Source organism: Cloeon dipterum, chromosome 1 (genome assembly GCF_949628265.1).
Source record: "Cloeon dipterum chromosome 1, ieCloDipt1.1, whole genome shotgun sequence".
NCBI lineage: Eukaryota > Metazoa > Arthropoda > Insecta > Ephemeroptera > Baetidae > Cloeon > Cloeon dipterum.
In genome coordinates this window covers 7,615,611-7,633,550 of record NC_088786.1, presented here as the reverse complement: position 1 = coordinate 7,633,550, position 17,940 = coordinate 7,615,611, and the positions used below count along the sequence as shown (strand labels likewise).

Genomic DNA, 17,940 nt, shown 5'->3' with positions numbered 1-17,940 from the left:
TTTTCACTGGTGGTACAAAATTCCTCTTCCTAGCCTAAATTCAAAATGACTAACACTCAGGGAATTATCACAAAACACAACAATTCAAACGAATCAGGTGCTCTAGTTACATGTGTGTGGATCAACTACAACGGAGAACATGGCTACAGTTTAAATTGTCGCGAGTCTTGCCAAAAAGTCGAAATCTGGACTAGATAGTTTTTGAGCTAGCTACATTTATCCGCTTTTTACAAATTTCACAGCCCCTCTAAAAATAAATCGCCCTCAAATGGAAGAATGGTTCACTTTTTGAAAGGGGTCTCTTTTTTAAAATCGAACGCGTAGGCCTGCTTCCCGGAGGTTAGGCTGTGCCGGAGAGGGCCAACTCGTAGTACTGAAGGGCCATTTCCTCGTCGTAGAAAAAGTCGTCAGCGTTTGCGTGGTTCAGACTCAAGTCATTGAGCTGCGATTCATCTGTCAGCAGACCGCTTTCCTGCACTGCTTCATGCTTTGATATCGGGTTCAAAAAGTCTGAAAAAAATTTACACGAGAATTTAATATCTCTCTTCAGCTATAGAGTCATTTTAGAAGCTTGTAAATGCATGGTTCCTTCGAATTTTAAATGAAATTGATTAATGAGAATGTCAGCGACAGTAGGTTTTAAACCTAAAATATTGTTTGCTTTAGAACCGGGTTATTTCTAAATTTCACACGGTATTCAATACTTCTTCTGAATTTATTAAACTCTTTTTTATTATCCTGGAATCATCATTGAAATTAATGAATGTATTTTCGATTCTGTACTTGTACCGGGAAATTTAAAAAAAAAATTCTGATGAGAGTTAAATTCTAAGGTATTAATTTCCTTATAACCTGAATCAGCAGATCCGCAAGAGCCATCAGCCTCTTCCCTGGGCATTTTGGTCAGAAACTCGACCTCCACCTCGCGCCGCACGCCCATCAAAATGTCCTCAGCCGTTTGCTCTAGACTAATAATGTGCGTAGTCACCCAGCCCTGCAATCCATCCTCAACAATCAGAAATTTCCGCCAAAAAATAATAATAAGTACCTCTTTGGATGAGTCGTCTAGTTTTCCATCCATGCTGTTCTCAAGAAGGCTTGCGGCCTGGTTTGTCTCGTTGTCCAGGGTCATCGACTCCCGGCGTCGCTTGTCGTTTACGTACTGCTCTAGACGCCGTCTCTTCTACAGTTTTAACTATCATTGAGGGGAAAAGATTTTAAAATTATAATATTGTGCCTACCCAAGAGCTGCGGGTACGCTCGTCCTCAGCCACCACTGTCCACAAGTGTCCGGCGCCTCTGGTTGCCTTGCCTCCCTTGCTGAAGTGCGGGTTGATGGACAGGTTGTGGCGCACCGAGTTCTTCCAGCGGTCGTCATTCGGACGGTAGTAGGGGAAATGCTGACTGAGAAATTCAGAAAATTGTATTTTAAAATATAGGGGATCAGGAAAGTCTATTCAAATCAAAAAATTTATAATGATCATTGGACAGAACCATTGCTGTTGCCATTTGCAAAGATAATAATTTGTAGAACTAAAAAATTTTAAGATTTTTTAACCTGTGTTCCGTAGATAAAATAACAAATTAAATTGTAATTGTTATTAGGATTTATTTATAAATGGAGAATGCCGTATTTTATTATTTTCGAGATTTCCTATTTGGAATAATATAATTAATAAAAATGAATAACGCGTCGAACTAGGACAATAAAAAAATGAAAAAATAATTTAAGATTTAAATGGGAAAGCAATTAAGTAAGTTGGTTTTTATCTCTTAAAACGTGCATTGTGTTGTGTTGGAATTGGAATTTTGTTGTTGTCGACTAAGGAATTTTATTTAATTGCTGACAATTTTGTTGTATAGTTCATTAGACAGCGTTACAAACCATAATTTTAAGTTTTGAAAAGTCTTCTTTAAATCGACTCGCACTGAATTTTTTCCCTAATAAACCAATACTTTGGGGACCGCAGAAATGAACTAAATCGCAAAATGTGGACAAGTCTACAATTCGAAGAAAATATCTTGTCTGATCTTTTCCCGATCTGAAAAAATACGAACTTTTAATTAGAAAAATTCTGACTATTTTTAATAGTTTTCCCCTCGCAAGGGCTGAAAGATTCGTAATTCGTAAAGTCCTGCAGAAAACCTGTAATACTCAACTTCCTTTTTTAAATATTTTTAAGCGTCATGTTAAATAAAAAAATATTGCCTATTTCATCTTTCGAAAATTGTCTGTTTTAGCTTGAATGTATAGCTTTAAAACCGACAATGTCGGTCTATATTATATACGACTCCACAAACAATAACATGACTGAATATAAGAGAGAAGTAACTTTTACGTCTGCCCTTACTTTTTTTTAATAAAAGAGCAATCAAAGAAATTTATTTGCAAACATCACCGTTCAAATCATGCATCATGCTTTAAAAAAAAACAAGGCCTTTTCCGGCGTGGAGCACCCTCAGAACAAAAGCGCACACGCGATTAGAGCAGATTAGCCCTGCCGCTCTATCGGTCCATTGACTGCCATTTAATACAATAAAATAAAAACAGAAAAGCTGCGGCGGACCCCGCATAGTATTTTGTGCGTGAAGCGGTCGTTTGTGTGTGCGGCGCGGCACTGCCTGGTACGGAGCTATGCCTCTGTTCAAATACCCGGTTTTGATTCACCCCCAAGCCCAGCAGCAGCGGCAGCAGCAGTGGCAGGCGTTGCAGGTGCCGACGGGGCTGCATGGGTGAGCACGAACACCCCCATGTGCGCGCGGTACCATCCGAGGAACAGGCACCGTCTATTGACCCGGTCGAGCGTGTCTTTAAAGGGACCTCGTTTTGCGCAAATCACACCAAAATAAGGATTGCAAGCCTGCACGGAATCAATACACCACAACTGGCATTACTTTTGTCTTGTCCCTGTCTTTGCTATGACAAAAAATTAAAACGGAAAAAATGTAACTTCTATTATAGTTTTTTTAATTCACTTACGATATCCACTGGTATATCCCCGAGACAGTCAGGGCTCCCTTTTCTTCCAGGGCTTGTTCAATCAGTTCTGTGTAGGTGAACGGAGGCTTCGGGCCCACGGGGGGCGGTGGGGGTGCCGGTTTTGTTGGCTCGGAATTTTTCGCTTTCAGCAGATTAAAAATGTTCCTGTTTTCTGCAAAAAAAAAATAGAACTTTAAAAGTCTTTCTCTAGTATCTGCGAGAAAATTCAAAATTTATTTTGGATGGGAAAATATTTTAAAATCAGTATCCAACTTTATCCCTGATACCCCCAGATATTATTTTCCAAAGTAGAACTTACCATCATTTGGCCCATAGTCGTCTTTGAGAGGGTCGAGCAGTTTTCCTATCTTAAAGTTCATGAGCCAGTCAAACTCTTTGACCGTAGCCACTTCCATCCCCTTCGGAGCCGTCGCGGCGGCAGGGTGCTGCACCGTCTCCAGGGTGGTGTAGCATTTTTTTTCACCCCATTCGGCTGCGGTGGGCTCGGGCCCATCGTGCACGAATTCGCACTTGTCGAAAAACGATTTTGGATCGGCGCCGAGTTCCTCGAACACGTCGAACGGTTCGACCCCCTGCGAGTCGGCGGCCGAAATACACTCGGAGATGATAGAGTCGACGGCCTGCGCGGTGCTGTCAACACTCTTCGTTACTGTTAGTAACTTTTTCGCGGCCGCAACCTGGTTGTTTGTAAATTCTTGCTGCTCGACGTAGGAATTCATCGCCGCGACCTCCACTCACCGCCGTTGCCGATTCGACCGTCGGCGAAAAATGCTCCGGACTCAAAATTCGCTCCTCCAGTCGGCTAGCCCTGCATGTAGATATAAACGCGCGCACACCTGCCTTCATGGGAGAGAACGAGACTGCTTCTGCATCGGGAGAATCGCGGCTTACCGATTTGAAACAAGAAATGTGTTTTGTTGGCAGCACAAGGTAAGTGCGTTGAGGAGACAAATTTGGTATAATTTATTTTATCCAAAGAGATTGCAATATAAATCAAATACTCTGATAAAAAACACTGAAATTATAATATTTAAAAATGTTATTAGAATTTAAAGAAAATTAAGAATGTAATGTAGATTTTGATTACATGTTCTTAACTCTTTTTCCTACTCATATTCAAAGAATACTCAAAACATCTAGAAAAATCTACTTGAATTGAACGTATGAGGGTAAATTTTTAGAAATCAAACGAAATGGACCCAGGAAAATACTTTAAATTAGGCCCACTTCTGAATATTCTCCATTTTCTGATTTAATTTTAAATTTTAATGGTGTTGCTGGAGCTCGAGGGTGATTAGGGGTTTAATATTTTGCGTTATGTTGGTATGTTCCACTTCGCGATGCGCACGCAGTTTGTGTTTGTCATCTGTGAGGAGTGTAAAAGTACTGGTTTGCACATTCCCATTCAGTCGCACTTTCGTTGCTAGTTGACTTTTTAAAGTTTGTGTTGGTCCGATAAGGCTGCTTTGTTGTTGACTCGAAATAATAGAGTTAGCAGCGAGGGAAATTCTTATCAAGGGTAAGCAGACGAGAAATTGGCAATGGAGGTGGACGGAGATGTGGACCAGGACTTGCTGCAGCAGTTCAGCTGCATGGGCACCACGGATAAGGACATCCTGATTTCGCAGCTGCAGAAGCTGGTGGGCAACCTGAGCCAGACGGCCGCGGCCTTCTTCCTCGACATGAACAACTGGTGAGGCTTGTGGCCAGATTCATAACGCGAATTTCGCTTTCGGGAAGATCACGGAGCGATGACACACATTTAAAAATGACCTTGCGTAATTGGTGCGTTTTAAATTGGGTCTCGCGTGTTTCAGGAATCTGCAGGCTGCCATCGGCTCATATTTCGACTACGAGGCAGCCAACAACCTGCCGTCCATGTTTTTGGTCAAAGACGCGACAATAGGCGATGGCGAAAGCGTTCCGCCGTGCACAAGGTGAACAGCTGTGCTCTCTTCATAAATGCGCACGGCCCATTATGATTATTACTCCAACCTTGAAAATTAACATGCGTATCGGGCAGATTCACCAAGACGTGGAGGCTACGCAACAACGGAGACATGACCTGGCCCGAGGGCTGCTTCCTGAGACAAACCTTTGGCGAGGCGTGGGGCGACGTCAGCGAGAAGCTGATGCTGCCCGCCCTGACGCCAGGGGAGGAAACCGCCATCAGCGTCGAACTGGTCAGCCCACACACCTGCAACACCTACCACAGTAACTGGAGGGCCTGCACCCCCAACGGATCGTTCTTCGGAGGTAATTTGTTTGGCATTGAAAATAATAATTCACTATTGCATGACACGGAGATCTGAGCTGGGCGGAAATCAGATCCAATGCTATTAATACCACTCTTGCTAATTGCACAACAAGCCATACGTGATTGTAATAACTGCAAATAATATTATTGCACTCCTACTCATGTGCAGTACTATCAGATTTAATTAAATTTAATTCAAAAAGAAAGGCATGGTGATTGGAAATTAGGCACTAAATTTTAGTCCAACCAGAGCTGCATTTTTAATTTTAAATTTTCACATTTCGCTCCAAATATTCATCTGGTTGTTCATAAATATTTTTGTCATTTTTCCTTACTCCCTTTGGAATTATTATCTGTCATTTGGAGGTGATTAGGTAGAAATTCTCGAAAATATAAGCAAAAGAAATTGAATATTTGTACGTTTGAATCTCCAAGTTGCTTACTACACGGAGTTTGCACCGTAGGTTTGTTTCTACAAGTCAACTTTTACTAATTTCTTTCTAAAAATTAAAAAAGTGATCAAATGTTTTTTTTGAACTATTGAAATTTTAAGAAGTAGAGAACGGATTCAAAATTAGAAAATAAGTGACAAACAGATGGGAACATATTTTTTAGGTTACTTGTTAAAGCTGCAATGAAAAGCAGACCAATTTCCAAAATCCTAAGTTGGAAATACAAATTGACTTGAAGAGATTGCATTCATCTCGCTTTAAATAAATAAAAATAAAAATTACGTTTTAGCCAATTTTGCCATTGCTTCAACTTACAATTGATTGTAACAATATTTTCACTATTTTCTTATGCAGGGAATTTTTTGATAAAACAATTTAAAAATTTTTTTACGCTTAAAACATATAATATTCTCTTTCTCTTTATGAGGTACAGACTTATCACATTTTTTTTAAATCACTTCGCATTTAATTTTAAATTTTGGAGATCCTATCTATACCACTGCGTAGTTGATTTAAAATCTTTTTTTAATTGTCCACTCTGCATATGATTACAATATAACATCAAATAAAATCATATTGTTCCATTGCAATCACAATTTTAATTGCATATCTGATAATGTGGCCTTGTAACGATATCAGACGGTTATCTCTATATGAACTCAAGTAAATTGCTACTTTGTATTGAAAATAAAACATTGAATTTCTACAATTCGATTTCGATTTAATTAATACTTAATACCTTTTTTTCAGACACGATATGGGTGGTGATCACGGTTGCCGATGGAGGAACGCTCGCCCTGACGCAGCAAATGACCCACTTCTCTGACCTAGGCGCGCCAGCACCGAGGGTCGAGGCGCCCAACCCCTTCTCCCCCCTGCACTCCAGCCAGCCTAGTCAACCTCTCTTTCAAGTAAGAATCGTTTTTTTTCTTTTTCATTTACAATTCAATACTTAGCGAGTTAAAAGAGATTACGGAAAAATTGTTTTATCAATTTTGCATGGCTTGGTACAGAAAATAATTTGCCCAGAGCATTGAAAATTGGTTTTTGATTTAATTTATAGAGCTGAGTAACTGTATTTCGGAACATCGTCTCAGTATAGGTTATGAGACCTTGAGACGCGGTAAAATTAATTTTTGCGTGATAAATCACAGCTAATATTCTATTTGCAACACAAGGTTTTTATCACTGCGACCGTGAGACATGACGCTAACACATTTCATTCAATTGAAGAATGCGTAAGCAGCTACAAAACTCTTAAAACTAAATTTTATTCAATTCAGTATCATATTTTCCACTAAAATTACAAGTCAAACTAGACGAAATCTATGACGGTAGGTTTATATGACAGTTTTGATTATTTCCGAACAAATTAGGTTATGTTAAATATGTTAAAAACTTAAAACAGACAATACAGCTTTCAAACAAATTAAGAAAGAAATATCCTTAGGTTTAATCTTTAATTTTCCACACAGAGTAGAGCTATTGAGTTTTACTTAATGTATTGTTTTAAGATATCTTAGAATGAAAAATTCTAAAGAAATAATTTTGATTCGAGATCAATAGAGTTTTAATAGATTTTTTTGTGCCAAAATTGAAATTTAATAGGTATATCTTGGAAGATAAAATATAATGACATGTTTTCGCAGAGCTCAGCAATTCAATTTGTTGACTTCAATTTGTAAATTTCATAAATTACCTGCGAATGTATTTCTCTTTTACCGTTTTTAAATAAGACATCATTGGGAAAGATATCTGATGCATTCTGCCTGAAATCCTTTTTAATAGGCCAGCTGAAAGGTACAAAGGATTTTTTCTTCGTGAATTCTCTTGTTAGAAAAGCAGAATTTCACTCATTCAAACAGCTTTTCATTAAAATTGAGAGGAGGGCTCTTTATGCTATGAAATTTTTGTAAGGGAGGGTTAAAACACCACAGGGAGGATCTCAGCAGGGTTGACGAGCTTTTGCTACACGCATAATCTTTTTGGTTCTACTCAAAAATCAGAAAAGCCAAACGTTTTGACGGTCGCTGTGATGAATTTTGTTTTGGAGGTAAAGAACTGCTGGTGAGGCCTGCGGGGCCGACTCGGCTGCTGTAAAGTACGATAACGTTTAATATAATTTTTCCTTTAAAAACTAACTAAAAGCTGACCATCCAGAATTAATTTCCGTTCAGAGCAGAGCCATTAGTTAATTTTGACATTTTCTACAATAAGGATGATAAACCGATTTGTCCTTTTAATTTAAGTCTGAGTATACTAACAACAACTCTTCATGGCATAGAATAAAAAACAAGCTTCAAAACTGGGTTTTAAACCAATTTCAGTGTTATATTAGGATTTAATTAGACCAAGCTCAATTACCCACTTACACTATTTAAAAATAGCTCCTGTTGAAACAGCTCACATCGTTTTAAGTGCTCAAATTAAATTAATCACCGCCAAAGTAAACATTGCTTCCGTACAGTTGAAAAGAGCAACAAAACTGCTTAATTCCTAAACAAATATGAACCTCAAGCTGTTTGTCAATCATTGCTTAGAAGTCAAGCAAGTTCCGTTTATAGAACAAATGAAAAACAGATTTCTTTCTGAAAACCATGCTTTAAACTCGGTAACTGACGATTCATGTGTTTGGTTTCAGGACTCGGTGCCTCCGCAGGACCCAGGCGACAGCCCGCACCGAATGTGCTAACCTGCAAGGCTGATGCAGAGTGCGTGAGTGAGGGTGTATGATTGGAACGTGAATGCATTTTGGAATATATTTACAAATATAGAGCTGGTGTAGTCGATGAAATTGTGGAGAGTTGTACAAATCAGCCTGCAAAGTGATATGATTAATTTAGAGCGTAGCTTGGTAGGTTGAGAAGGCTAGCAATATTTCAATTGTGTCACAAATTGTTAAAAACTTTGGATTTCATCAAGTCCAAGCACCTCCAAAGCAATCAAGTTTTGCATAAACGCCTCTTTCCATTGCATTTTTAACTCCCCGGTGAAGTCTAATTTGACCCCAATTTTGTCTATTGGTTTGATGCTTTTTCAACTCGCCTCTATCGTTTAAATGTTCGTTTTGCGTTATTCCATTTTTTGCTTGACCCGCAGGAAAGATTGTTATAATTCGGTGAACAGGTGATGATTAAAAATTATAACCAAATTCGGGTTTGGAATATTCGTAATATACTTATGTAACTCTTACTGCTTGAATGGGGTCCATGAAATTGATTCACACTCACTTTGAGAACCAATCGACCTAGCTGTGCTAAAGCACTGCTGAATTGCTGATCCCTCCAATTTATAAACCCCATTTTAGGCTCACCGATCTCAGCGATATTTCACGATAATCCTTCAAAATGTTTACTTAATCCGAGTCGACCTAATCATGGGATTGATTATACTTTAAACCAAATTTGTACAGAAATTATATCTTGCTTTATTTCTACTCAATATATGCCTTCTAGAAAATATTGTTTCCATATTTCGTATCGATATGGGTTGTAAAAGCTCAACCGATGAAGTTAATACTTATCAACTTTAAATACAATCATAATGTAGTGCAGATCCATCAATGAGTTTCAATTTTAGCAAACACCAGAGTAATTTTAGAAATTACTTCTACACCGCCATGTCTAGGGTGATTTTCTCATGCGGGTTGTAGCCAGTGATCTCAAAGTCTTCCATTTTGAAATCCTCAATTTCCGCGACTTGCCGTCTGAATCGGAATTTTGGGAATGGTCTAGGCAATCGTTGAATTTGCTCCTTCAACGCCTCAACGTGGTTCAGGTAGACGTGCGCGTCGCCAAGAGTGTGGACAAACTCATACGGCTGGAAAATTTATTGTTTTAAAATGCAGTGGGTATTTTCCTATTATCAGCCAAATTTCAAATAAATAACTTGCAAGTGTAAAATCTCAATTAATTTCGTAAATCAACAAATTTATTCCCTGCAAATTTCCAGAATCAGAAAAAAACGAGAATAATAAGTGAATAAAAATGCTGGTAAATTATCACGTTTTGCGTAAATTTTAGCAAGCTTAGAAAAATTGGTGAGTTTTGCTTTAAAAAGTACCAAATAAATCACTCTATCAAAACCTATATTAAAGGGGAATTTTTTATGTATAAACATGTCAATAGCTTACATCTAGCAAACTAATCACAACTTAAAAAAATAAAACAATTTCTGAATTTTGGTATATTACTCCCTTTTAAAAATCGCCTTAAACTCCAATTTACAGGCAGTTACTCAACTCCAAATTAATTTTATCGAGTAAAAGAGACCGTGTCAGTCATTCTATTTTTGATAGTCAATCAGACCGTTTTTCTTACCTCCAAGCCTGTGACGTGAGCGATCATGTAAGTGAGGAGAGCGTAACTGGCGATGTTGAAAGGAACGCCGAGACCCATGTCGGCAGATCTTTGGTACAGTTGGCAGGACAGATACTTCTCCTCTGAGACATAGAACTGGACGAGGCAGTGACAAGGAGGCAAAGCCATCTTGGGCAGGTCCACAGGGTTCCAGGCGCAGAGCAAGATACGCCTGTCGTTTGGATTTGTCTTCAGCGTCTCGATCACCTGCTTCAGCTGGTCCACGCCTTTTCCCTTGTAGTCCGAGTGCATGTCTTGGTACTCTGCACCAAAGTGCCGCCACTGGAAGCCGTACACGGGGCCCAAGTCGCCTACAAAAAGGGAATTTCTAGGATAAAAAATACAGCAAACGACCCATGTAGTTGATCGTAATTTTGACAGCCACCCTTTAACTTAACACATTTTAGGCAATTTTGTGATTTTATTCGTTAATTTCAAGGGATTAAATTTAGGTTAAGAAAACTTTGAAGATAGAAAGCGTTTTTCAACCTACAATATTACTAAATGAAGCCTTGGAATTATTGGTCACTGGTCTGAACACAGGATTCCACTCGTAGCTAGCCCATTTCTTGCCACATTAAAGCCTTTAAAAACTGAACTTGACAAATCATTTCTATTTTTTTAGGGTTAAATCTTGAAAATATTAAAGATCTTATTCAATTCCCTTAGGATATCATCAAAATTTATAAATAAATTAAATGGCTGGGCTCAAATTCAGAGCGAAAAAAAATATGAAGATCATTTGAACCCTGGTAAAAAGATTAAGAGATGAATGAAAATTTAATCTGAAAGCAGATTAAATTGACTCTATACATAAAAATGTATATACCTTCTTCTCTGTTGCAAAGTCCTTGGGCTTCGAGGAACTCTTTAGACCCATTTTTGTCCCAGATTCGGACACCCTTGTCGCTGAGCTCCTTCGCGTTCGTCGACCCTTTGATGAACCACAGCAACTCCTCTGCGACACCTCTCCAGAACACTTTCTTCGTTGTCAATAATGGGAATGTTCCTGTCAAAAAACCCCATCAATATGAGTTTCAAACAAATTCCGGCTAAAAAAACAACCATCTCTGAGACTGTATCTGGCCTGGGTGCCAAAAACGGAGAGGGTGCCTACCCCAGTTCGGTCGCCCTTCTTGCTGCCCTTCTGGATGATATGTCTCAACTGATTCAGGTACTGCAGCTCATCATGCGGCTCTTCATTGTCAGTGATGTGTCCGTTCATGTCTCCGAAAGACACTTGTTGCTCGGGCAAAAAGTATGAATTGAAACACCGGTAATCACAGTACTCGGGTTTACGCGCGAAAACAGAACACGTCCAGCACGCAGCACGAGTCCTGTCATGAACCAATGAGAAGTTAAGAAGCGAGTTCCAGACAGTTCTAGAGGCGATCAACAGGTGGAGCGATGAGACTGTCAATCTGCCAAGCGAACCAATGGGGAGCGTCGCCGGGCGGTGATTGGTCGGTGGCTTGGAGCGAGCGGAGCAAGCAGGGCTTGTCGCTCTTGTTTACCTTTCCACGTCCCATATGGCTAGCATGGGCGGCCGAGAAAGGTGACTTTGCGTGGCAAAGCCTCATAGATGCCCGCTGCGTCGCTCGGCAGATAATCCCCTTTGCGGTTCGTGTTTTTTTGTGCGGCTTCTGCGTCCGACCCGTGAGCAGCTGACGATCCTGCAGTTGGAAATTCGCCGACACCATGGGGCTGCTGCCGCTCGAGTTCACCGACTGTCTCACGGACAGCCCGTACTTCCGGGAAAATCTGCACGCCCACGAGAAGGAGCTGGAAAAGACGAGCCAGCAAATCAAAGGCCTAATCAAAGAGGTCAACAATGTCATCAGCGCCGCCAAGAGTGAGTTTGATTATTTTTTTATTTCAACATTCATCAATGCACATTGTCTGAGACTCGGTGAGCGGTAGGAAATTTTATTCAGTCTGACCCACTTTTCCAAGGATTTTGGTCCTAGTCAATTCGCACGTGAGAGGGCGGACCCGTTATTTTGCTTATTATTACATATATAGACGTGTTTGAAATCGTAGGATTTTATAATTTTCTGATTTTTATTTATTAAATGGTATTTCAGTTTCGGTGTCATTTTTAACGAAAGTTGAGAATGTGTTTTTTTCTGAGTGAATCATATTTTTTGCTGCAATGAACGACGGCAGGACGTTATCTCTTTGCTGCACTGTCTGTCGCGAGGGGCAGAGATGAACGCGCTTACGCCGCAAATTGCACTGGCATCCACTGCACTTTACACACACAAACTCAAAATGAGATAAACACGCAAGTGTGCTGCGAGCAAGGTTGTTTTTAGACGAAATATTTGTGCCAATATAACGCAGCATAATGCATTCCTTTGAGTATTGATTTTACTCATCATGAGGATTTTTATTGTTCTTTAAGTTTTGAGTGCTGATAATTATGATAACATACACGATAGATAATTACAAAAATTGGATTCGTTTCTAGAAATAACAAATTTTGAAATATTATCTTGATAAATTTGTTTCGTTTTGTATTCTAACAAAATTACACTAATTGAGAGCCCCTTGTTAATGTTACAATAATAAAAGAAACGTTTTTTTTATTTATCAATTTTTGAAACATTTCGAAAGATATCCTACAAATTTTTCCCTCTCTTACAATATCATCGTCTGGCAGCTCGACATTTTTTTACTCTCAATCCACGTCTCAAAAAGCGTATCGCCCAGTGGACGAGACTCCCCCGCCTCCCACCTCCGCACCGACTGTTGTTTTTGTGCGCTTTTGGCAGCGTTTTGGTGCCATTTTCGCCTTTTCCTCGAGTCCTGTTATCCCACTCGGAGATGCGCTTAACGGGTTCGCAGCCGTCTCTCCCGCGCGCCAAATGCAACCGACAAAAATTACCATTTTTTGCTCCGCTACTGTGTCGCAAATAGCGTCAGAGCCGATTGCCAGTGACGCAAGCAAATATATGTACCAAGTTTTATTTGCTTAACAATAATTTTTTGTCGAACTGTAAACAGAATGCCAGTTCTTTCAATTACTATTTTGTTTAAAAAGTTATTAACTCTCTTTCTTTAGTAGAATCGTTTGATCATGAGGATCTCTATAGACACGTTCCTCCTTTGTTGCCAGCTTTTGTTCACGGCCGCAATAAAAAAGACCGACAACAAACAGAGCACCTTAGACTCAATCATGCTAATGGCAAAAAAGCCCGAGTTATTTCAATCTGCCTTCTTTTCTCGATCAAAAGCAGTACCAAAAGCTCTTTTGAGCTCTGTACTTTTGTTCTTCTCGTCTGTTAATAAAAACACTGATCAATAAATAAACAAAGCCAGATTTAAAAAATGCTGTTCCTTATTCATCTTACGCTCCGGAGGGTTAAAGCTGCTTTATAACATTTTTTGAACGTTTATCATCGTTTTGGCAAGCTTTTTGAATTCCATTTTACCTCCTCCGGCAAAAAGAATAATGTATGTTTGTTGAAACATCCCATTTCAAGATTTGGGAAGTCGGTTAAGAGAGCTCCGATCTTAAGTTCATCTTTTACACAGTGGACATTTTTTTGCTTGTTCAAACACCTGAAAGTGTCTTTATCTATAAACAGTCCAAACCTTTTTAAATTGGCTAAAATACCACATGACAAGTGAAGAAGTGTTGTATGTGTGATGGAATTTCTTATTAGTCCAAAAATATTTTTGTACAATTTCCAGTCTTGGTAATTTTTCGTAAAAATAGCGATGTTTTATTTTAAATTTGTAGACCTTTCTTCATCTTGTTTGTGGGTATAACAATTTTCTAGTGGAATTTTTCAACCCAAAAATAAATATTTTTATATCCTGGTCCGGAATATATTTTTTTTTACTTTTTGAGTGAAAATCAGTTCCATTTAATATTATTTTGGCCGTTTTCCAGAAATGTTTGGAGTGCGTCTCATTATTACGATTAAATTAAGCTCAATTGGGGAAAATGCTTTACCTATTTGTTAAAAACTCACCATTTTCGGCTGTCTGAAAAAATATCACGATGAGATCAAGATCAAAAAATCGGATCTCGGCTGAAAATGAAAATTTTCGTCTCAAGGCGATCAGACAATTTCTAGTCTCAGCTGAGATAATTTTCAAACTCATGGTGAGATTTTAAGCGATACTTTTTTCCATGTCTCTTTAAAAAGAATAAAATTGTTATCTGAGGCAGAACCAATTCTTTGAATAATGTAACCTCTCATACAAAATATTGAGAAATGACGAGAGGAATGTGAATTATGCCACAAACGGCAATTTTGTTCAAAAAACAGTCTAAAATTCACTTCCCGAGTCCCCACAATAAAAATTCTAGATTTCTTCACTGACTATAGCCAAGATTTCGTAAATATTTCCTTAGATGCTTTTATTTGACTCTGAAAATTGAGTCCATAAAAATAGTTTCGGTGCCGCGTGTTGGTTCTTGCATGAGACATTATATTAACTGCATTCTCGTTCGTTGAAAAGCAACTCGAAAGAATGTTTTCATTTGCCTGCAGTTTGCTAATAATTAATATTCACCGCTGAAAGCTGGTCTTGAACTTTGGGTGAAAAGGAAGCCGCTGAAGGGTTATCGATCATCTCTGTTGTATAGTAAATACTTCCTCTTTAAAGAGAGGAAGAAGAAGCCTTTCTTTCGCTCAGCTGTGCAGCCACCAGGGATTATTATTGCGTAAACTATTGGCATCGAGCGAGAAAGGATGTGCGACACCTGTTGCTTGTATCAGATTTTACAAACCGATGATTTACGGCCGTGTTTTTTGCTCCGCCGGTTCACCGAACTTTGATTATTCATTCTCCGTGCGCGAAGGAAAACGCGCCGGCAGGCTCGATTGGAAACTCAAAAAGTGGTCAAGCAGTGGTTTTGCGGTCACCGCTCCTTAATATTTTTTGTCACTATCCGGAATATCCTTCAATCAGAAATCGATGGGTCGAAACGCTGCAACTGTGAAACTTGTGTTTTGGTCGTAATATTCCTTTGCCTTTTTGAAGGTAAAATATTTTATTATTTTTAATTTTTGTTGATATTGGTTTTGAAATCAAATGTAAAGAACAGTGAGAACTAATCAGTATTTTTTTTTCATATTTTTATCGAAATCAGTATAGTTGCATTTATTTTTACACCGGATCTCCCTCAATTTTTTGGTGTAACATGTGTGGAAATGTTTCCTGTCACCTTTGGAAATTTAAAAAAAAAATAAAACCATTTTCACATTCGAGAATCAATTATTTTCTTTTCGTGATAGATTACCTAACAATAAATTCCTTTGGTGTGACATACTGATGACAGAATAACGAGTGAGTCGATAGAATTTCCATTCTGGTTGCTCCTTTTCTGCTCAAATGGTAGAGAGAGAGAGAGAAAGATAAGGACGGCGGCAATTAGTATGTGTGTCAAGTCATGCTTTTATAGCCTCTGAAGTCCTGAATGCGTGCGGCGTGTGCTACGCTGCGAGCATTTGACAGCAGACCGAGTGCGAGAGAGAAAGAACAGCAGAAAGTCATTAGCGCCCGTTTTCGTCGTGTGGGAAAAATCCTTTTTTGGCCCAGTTATGCCCCGGCAGTGCGATTTTCGTGTACACTGCTGACTGAAACTGTTCTCGGAGCGAATCAAGCGCTCGCGGAAACATTTCCGGTGATTTTCATCGCTGCTGAATTACTTATGTGATAAGAAATAATGCTTCGTTATGCATGACTGTTTTAAAGAAATAAATTAGGAAATTTGATTTTCGAATTATTTTCTATTAGTTAAATGCAGTGAACGGATTTTTGTAAATTTTAGAACGTTTTAATTTATTTCTAATGGTGAATCATATATTTACTTAATTTTCAAAAACAATTTGTCAGATCTTTCGCCAATTACCTTGACTTAAGGTGGTTGTATAAGGAAAAATGTAGTTAAAATATTCACATTAAAACTGATAGCAAAGAATAATTCTTCAAATTATCTTTGATTTCTAGAAGGTTTAAAATTATTAAAAATTTCTGGTAAAAAAGTAAGCTTGAGAATTTACCTATTTTTATTGGAATGTAAATTTTATCCAATTAAATATGACCCGCCTAAAGGCTTTGAATTCCTTTAATTATCTAAATAGTAAATAATAAAACATTTATGCTCTTAATTTACGCAGTGAATGTGACTGCAGAAGTGAAGAAAACTGCCAGGTCTAGACAACTATTAAACCGAATTTATTTACAGCGAGAATTTAGGAGAACCTTTTTTTAAATAAATGTTATTTTTGAGCGATTGAAATCAGAGTTTCTTGATTTTTTTCCTCTGCTGTTTTAGTCTGTATATTTCTTCATTAAAATTATGTAACCAATCAAATTTTTTTAAATAATTTTCGCAATTAAAAAAATTGTTAAAAAATTAACTGCTTGCAAGTGTTGAAAAATAAAACTTCCTCGTCTGTAATATTATTTTATTTTTTTAAAACAATTTTCTCCTTGACTAAATTGTATGGTTGTTATATTCAATTAAAAATAGATCGGTGAAAATTACGGAAAAAATTAATTAAAACAGGGCAATAGATTTTTATTATTAGCAATACTTTCAATTTAATACAGCTTAACGCAAGAAAAATGAGCTTGTATAAAATATAAAAGCACAGTTAGCTTCTTGAATGATTACAAGAATTATCCGCTGTTTGTAGCACAGATTATTCTAATACGACATTGATGCAAAACCAGCTTAAGCAAGCTAGATGAGATTGAAAAGGGACAAGATGCTGGAATGCGATAGGAAAAAAGTAAAAGGCGCAGTGATCTAATTGTCCGCGCGCGTTTAAAAAGCACTCGCGGCGGCGCCATATAAAACTTTTATTTATATATAAAGCTGGCGCGATTGATACCCACTTATGTAAATGAGCCGCCGACAGTTTCCATTATTTGTTTCGCTCGGCGCACCTGAGCAGCAGTTCTCCAGAGAAAGAATTCATAAACACGTATTATTTTAGGTCAGCTTGCTGGCCGAGAGAATGAGCGAGCGAAGGAGCGACCTCCGATGCTTGATTTGCTGTTTGACACGACGACGTAGCTTGCGCTCTAATACCGACACTAACTGGACAAATGGAAAAATGCACTACGAATATAAAATAATGGTAGAAGTCGTAAGAAGGAGTGCTCAATGACGGGCTTAAAACGGCGCTAATTAATCCACCGTTAATGGCTCGAGAAAAATTCCTTTGTCCGCGCGTATTATGCAAGGTCAGGGTTGAGCTCGAGGCCACTTTTACGTAAAAAATACTATCGTCTTCGTCGCTGGCAATTGACTTGGAAAGTTCTAACTCAAATTTAAAAATAAAATAATGAGGAAATTCCAAAATTCCGCATTAATCGTAAGTTGTTTCTTAAATTGTACAAATTTCTCAGTTGGTTTCAATTTTCATCGCTTCCTTTGTTTATTTGTAAATAGAATGACAAAAACAAACGTATGATAATTTCCTTGTTTGTCAGACAAACACGAAAAACATTTTTCTTCGTAATATTTATTTTTACGAAAGAGTAGCCTAGCTCATACCCCTCTGACAACCATTATGTACTCATTTCCCAATGAGCCAGGTATTATTTGACAATGAAAGAGTGATAATTACGCAGCAGAAATTGAATCACTCGTGGCTTCGTGCAACTGCAGGATGTGTGTCTTCCTTGAGCTGATTATCGGCCGCTGCTTTCTTGCCTCAAACGATTTCAATGTGAGACATACACGCGGTTGAAGAAGGATGTGACGCAGACGTGCCTGATAATTAATTTATTTGAACGGGAGCGTGCTACGACTGCTCCTTTTTCAGATGCTTCTCGCCATGGCAGCCCTATCGAGACGGAAAAAAATTAATGCGAAATATTTTAGATAATTTTTATCTTTGA

At 38.4% G+C, this 17,940-nt stretch overlaps 4 protein-coding genes across 16 annotated transcripts in view; 2 read left to right on the top strand and 2 right to left on the bottom strand.

The window, feature by feature from the left end:
• Position 1: 1 nt before the first annotated feature.
• On the bottom strand, positions 2-3,916 carry LOC135947916 (defective pharyngeal development protein 4-like). The gene is made up of 6 exons (XM_065496911.1): positions 3,300-3,916; positions 2,981-3,152; positions 1,242-1,404; positions 1,049-1,183; positions 853-994; positions 2-510 (listed from the first exon to the last, which is right to left on the bottom strand). Exons 1-6 carry the CDS (start codon positions 3,718-3,720, stop codon positions 341-343), a joined length of 1,203 nt encoding a protein of 400 aa, XP_065352983.1. The 5' UTR covers positions 3,721-3,916; the 3' UTR covers positions 2-340.
• Positions 3,917-4,370: 454 nt separating this feature from the next.
• LOC135947921 (protein ILRUN) lies at positions 4,371-9,269 on the top strand. Its single transcript, XM_065496915.1, has 5 exons — positions 4,371-4,694; positions 4,819-4,938; positions 5,025-5,257; positions 6,461-6,621; positions 8,352-9,269. Exons 1-5 carry the CDS (start codon positions 4,543-4,545, stop codon positions 8,400-8,402), a joined length of 717 nt encoding a protein of 238 aa, XP_065352987.1. The 5' UTR covers positions 4,371-4,542; the 3' UTR covers positions 8,403-9,269.
• On the bottom strand, positions 9,114-11,373 carry Ts (Thymidylate synthase). Its single transcript, XM_065496914.1, has 4 exons — positions 11,134-11,373; positions 10,898-11,077; positions 10,030-10,379; positions 9,114-9,529 (listed from the first exon to the last, which is right to left on the bottom strand). The coding sequence occupies exons 1-4, from the start codon at positions 11,291-11,293 to the stop codon at positions 9,320-9,322; spliced, it is 900 nt and encodes a 299-aa protein (XP_065352986.1). The 5' UTR covers positions 11,294-11,373; the 3' UTR covers positions 9,114-9,319.
• A 187-nt stretch (positions 11,374-11,560) lies between these two features.
• Positions 11,561-17,940, top strand: part of Graf (GTPase regulator associated with FAK) — a 27,311-nt gene continuing 20,931 nt past the window's right edge. For 7 of the 13 annotated variants that reach the window (XR_010575741.1, XR_010575742.1, XR_010575740.1 and 4 more), the window contains exon 1: positions 11,563-11,920. Coding sequence is in view for 9 of the 13 variants with exons in the window: in XM_065496900.1 (XP_065352972.1) it covers positions 11,767-11,920 (154 nt within the window). In the remaining 4 variants the exon portion in view is untranslated. Of the gene's footprint in view, positions 11,921-17,940 lie in introns of all 13 variants that reach the window. The other 6 variants (XM_065496901.1, XM_065496903.1, XM_065496902.1 and 3 more) reach the window with 3 other exon arrangements.